Raw genomic sequence first — 4,868 nt, forward strand, 5'->3', positions numbered from 1 at the left:
AATGGTTCCAATGGACAAGTTTAATTTTCACATGGATTGGGAGAAGCCAGACAGCTTCATCATTCCTGGTCTAAAGTCTTGTAAACACTGCGGGGAGGAGAAGGAGACTCCATGTTTAACCCAGCCCATGCTCAGCTTTGATGCCCTCATGGTTGAATAGGCCGGGTTATCTCAGACACCAACATCCTACTGGCCGTGTATAAAGGGCTGATTAAAAAGCTCAGTGAAGGACAGTGAGGATCCTGCTCTGGATTGTCCATCTCCCTGTTTGACAGAGAGACTGTTCACACAGTGACTGTCCCCCACGGTCTCACACTTCATCCTCCCAAAATATTCCTGTTTCTCTTCATTTCAGTCTGGATTCACTCACCCCACACCTTTCCTGGTTATGGTGATAAACCACAGACCTGCCCCTGGGTTATCCTGAATTCCTCACTTCAGATGTTTCCTGGCCTGTAGAGTCACCTCAATATCCTTCTTCAAGTTATCCTGGGATATTGTTCCAGGTTAGTGATACACTACGTCTGTCCCAGGTTCCTGTTCCAGGTTAGTGATCTCTGTTTCATATCCGAATTCTGGATTGTGTTCCAGCCTCTCCATGTCCACACTGACTCCACTGATTCTGAGTGACCCTGATTCTGTGTTTACTCCCGGTTCTGAGAGGCTGCAGCAGCTAATTCTGACCCAGTTGAATCTGATTCTGTTGATTATGTCAGACAGGATTCTGACAGTGTTATAATTTGGTGGGTTATTGGAGATTGTCACTGTGTGGATGGGCCTCACTTTGACCAGCTGGAAGTGTGTGTAATGGTTTTCAGCCTGACCTTTACAGATATAACATGTTGAAAGTAATTTTGAGGGAAATGTCTCACATTAGTGATGTGATTCTGGTTTTGTGGCCCAGGTACATTAATATGATGTTTATGTTGGTATTGAGTAACTCCCTGCTTTTATTGTTTGCTTTATAGAGACTAATGTACACACTGGGATTTACACAATTGTTTCTGGAATGAAGGAGTTTCCTGAGGTTACAAGCACTGCAACAGTCAATGGAGTAATAATAGCTTCTCGTGACAATAAAACCCAACAGTGCATCCCTAGGCAGCAGTTCTTGGCAGATTTCTTCGATATGAATTTCTGGGATCATGTTACAGAGATAGTGAACAGACATGCAAACATGGCGAAGGAAATTCTGAGTACAATAATGAAGAGGACAAACCAGACATCTGGTAAGATCGGGCTTGTTGAATTTCTCTGTTGTTGTCCCCTTTCATCATAAAACCTCATTCATTCCCCAACACTGTCATTTGGGCCCCAGGACTGGGAGAGACATAATAGGCCTCGATGCTTCCCCTATTTCTGTCAGAATTTTCCACCACCAGTGCACCACCAACATTCATCTCAGTTCTTCATATCTTTTGAGGGCCCAAAATAGGGAACTGTAGACAAGTGCGGTCAAATTATTTTACGAAGGTTTAACAAGACATCTTTTTTTATTATTTCAAAAATATACTTTACTCATAAAATTATTTTGATATCTATACAAATGGTGATGCCATACATACATATACATTCCATTTCTTTACATACATAGATCAGAATTAATCATTCGTATGTACAAGTCTGTACATTGACCATCGAGGTATTCTGCTGAGGGGTCAGCAGAGCCATCTTTTTTTTTAATTTCAAGAATATACTTTATTCATAAAATATTTTGATGATCTGTACAATTGGTCATGCCATACATCCGTAAACATTCCATTTCTTGGTATACAGAGACAGAGTAATCATTCCTATTTACAGGTCTGTGCCATTACATATTTAGCTGAGGCGTCAACAGAGCCCAAATGATTGCATGGGCCCCCTGTTCTTCATTAGGCAGGCAGATGTTACACGGTGGTCTTTCCCCACCGCGCCTTGGCGGCAGCTGCCCCAAGCTTCAGCGCGTCCCTCAACACGTAGTCCTGGACCATGGAATGTGCCAGTCTGCAACACTCAGTCGGGGTCAACTCCTTCAGCTGGAAGATCAGCAGGTTTCGGACCACCCAGAGAGCGTCCTTCACCGAGTTGATGATCCTCCAGGCACAGTTGATGTTCGTCTCGGTGTGCGTCCCGGGGAACAGACCGTAGAGCACGGAGTCCCGCGTCACGGCGCTGCTCGGGACGAACCTCGACAAACACCACTGCATTCCTCTCCAGACTTCCTCTGCATAGGCACATTCCAGAAGGAGGTGTGTGACAGTCTCGACCCCCTCGCAGCCACTTCGAGGGCAGTGTGCGGTGCGGCTGAGAGTCCGGGCATGCATAAAATGGACTTGTGGTCCACGAAGGACAGGTGATACGGAACCGTCCAACTACTCGGAGCGTTTCGCGGCAGCGAGGCCAGGCCCATCCTTCGTAACACCGGGGACAGGTAGAACCTCAGTACGTAGTGACACTTGGTGTTTGCGTACCGGGGATCCACGCACAGCTTGATGCAGTCACACACAAAGGTGGCCATCAGAGTGAGAGTGGCATTGGGTGTATTTTTTCCCCCGTTGCCCAGATCTTTGTACAGCGAGTCCCTTTGGACCCGGTCCATCTTTGACCTCCATATAAACTGGAAGATGGCCCGGGTGACTGCAGCGGCACAGGTTTTGGGAATAGGCCAGACCTGTGCACGTATAACAGCAATGGCAGTGCCTCACACCTGATGACCAGGTTTTTACCCACAATGGAGATTGGTGGGAAACCAGGCTATGATGAGGAGACAATACGTTTCCAAATGGATATTGGCTAGGAGAATGGGCCAGACTCTGACAGGTGGAGGTTAATGTGGATAAGTGTGGGGTTGTTCATTTTGGCTGGAAAATAAGACAAATTGTTATTGCACTGGGAAGCAGATTCACAGTGTGTCAGTGCAGAGGGATTTGTGTGTTTTTGGGCATGAATTGCAGAAATTGGATATGCAGGTGCAGCATATAATAAGAAAGGTAAATGGAATACTGGCATTTATTGCAAAAAAGTGTTGTTACAATAATATAAGGCATTGCTGAGACCACACCTGGAGAATGATGTCCAGTTGTGGTCTCCTTACCTAAGGGAGGATGTGGTGACATTGCAGGCAGTTCAGACGAGGTTCACCAGGCTGTTCCGGGGATGAAAGGGTTATTGTACGAGAAGCAATTGTATAGCTTGGCTTATACTCACTGACAATCAGAGGAATGAAGGGAGATTGATTGAGGAATATAAAATGCTAAAGGGGATTGATAAGATTGATATCTAGCAGATGTTCCCTTTGTGGGAGAGTCTCGAACAAGAGGTCATAGGTATAGAGAGAGAGGAGGTAGGTAAGATCGCCATGATCATGTTAAATGGTGGAGTGGACTCAAAGGGCTGACTTGCCCACTCTCCCTCTGAATTCCTGTGTTACTAGAATTAACTGAAAATGTGTTTGATAACAGCAAATCAAGTATAGTACTGGAATATATTATCTGTTGTCATTAAAACAGAAAAAAACAAATTGTAAAGTAAACAAATCTAGTAATGAAGGAATATTTTTAACAAATGAAGAAATTGAAGGGATGATCATTAATATTATTCATGTTTAGTTATGAGCCAATCAGCAAACAGTGTGATAACTAATGAATTGAGGACCGGAGGGACATTAAAGAGAACATTTGACTGTCACGGTCCATTCATGATCTGGAGATAGTTTTGAATCATGTTGTGCAGATATATTGTGACCCCTTTGGGACAGCTGGGACTTGGAGTAGGGCATTCTGGGAAACTGCCCAAAAGAAGCCAACTCATTCTGTTTAATTTGTGAGGAATGGATTAACCAACAAGAACAAATGTAAAAACACTGCAATAAATAGAGGAAATTGTACAGAAGGTAGATTCATAGATTTGCACATCTCAGAAACAGACCCTGGGGAAAAAAACTTGGCTATTCACCTTATTTATGCCCCTCGTGTTTTTATAAACTTCAGGGAAAATAGCCCCAGCCTATTCAGTCTCTCACTATAGCTCCAAACCTTCTAAATCTTTTCTGAACCCTTTCACATTTCCTATTGCAGGAAGTACAGAATTTAACACAGCATTCGGAAAGTGGCTGAATCAATGTCCTGTACAGCTGCAACATGATATCCCAACTCCTGTACTCAATCCACTGACCTATAAAGGCAAGGAGACCAAACACCTTCTTCACTATCCTGTCAGTCTGTAACTCCACCTTCAGGAACTATGACTCTACACCCCAAGGTCTGTTTGTTTGGCAACACTCCCCAGCCCCCTACCATTAACTGTGTAAATGCTGCTATGATTTACACAAAATGCAACATCTCATATTTCTCAAAATTAATCTCCATCTGCCACTCCTCAGCCCATCTGATCAAGGTCCCATTGAACTCTAAGATAACCTTCCTCACTGCCCACTACATTTCCTGTTTTGGTGTCATCTGTAAACGAACCATTACTAACCATTCCCTCCTATATGCTCATCCAAATCATTTATAAAACTGACAGAAAGCAGTGGACACAGGTAGTGAGTAACTTAAAGAGAGTTACCTTCATCTCCATTCCGCCAGGCTCAGGGGAAGAGTCCCACGCAGGGAGAGGGTCCTTGTAAATAACACACAGAGTCCGATCGTGGGCCAGAGCCTGTGGGAGGCTGACAGAGTGGTCACAGACAGACATGGACTACATCCCCCAGAATGCAGCCTGTGATTGAAACAAATGACCAGAAGGACTGGGCCTGTCGTTCCAGGACAGTGGGAATGTGAACGCTGGAATTCTGACCCGGATCGGAGAGCCCATTCCCTATCTGCTCCAGGTTGAGGGGTGAGGCAACCACTGGAGAAAGGGTCAGTGCTGCCCGAGTCTGGGGC

At 44.8% G+C, this 4,868-nt stretch overlaps 1 protein-coding gene across 1 annotated transcript in view; it reads left to right on the forward strand.

Moving 5' to 3' along the window:
* Positions 1–334: 334 nt before the first annotated feature.
* LOC122547123 (class I histocompatibility antigen, F10 alpha chain-like) overlaps positions 335–4,868 on the forward strand; it is a gene marked incomplete at its 3' end in the record, with an annotated part of 8,897 nt that continues 4,363 nt past the window's right edge. Inside the window, exons 1-3 of the mRNA XM_043685698.1 lie at positions 335–506; positions 969–1,229; positions 4,059–4,162. Of these exons, the coding sequence (XP_043541633.1) occupies positions 1,010–1,229; positions 4,059–4,162 (324 nt within the window). The remainder of the gene's footprint in view (positions 507–968; positions 1,230–4,058; positions 4,163–4,868) is intronic.

The sequence above is a fragment of the Chiloscyllium plagiosum genome, unplaced genomic scaffold (assembly GCF_004010195.1).
Source record: "Chiloscyllium plagiosum isolate BGI_BamShark_2017 unplaced genomic scaffold, ASM401019v2 scaf_9268, whole genome shotgun sequence".
Taxonomy (NCBI): domain Eukaryota; kingdom Metazoa; phylum Chordata; class Chondrichthyes; order Orectolobiformes; family Hemiscylliidae; genus Chiloscyllium; species Chiloscyllium plagiosum.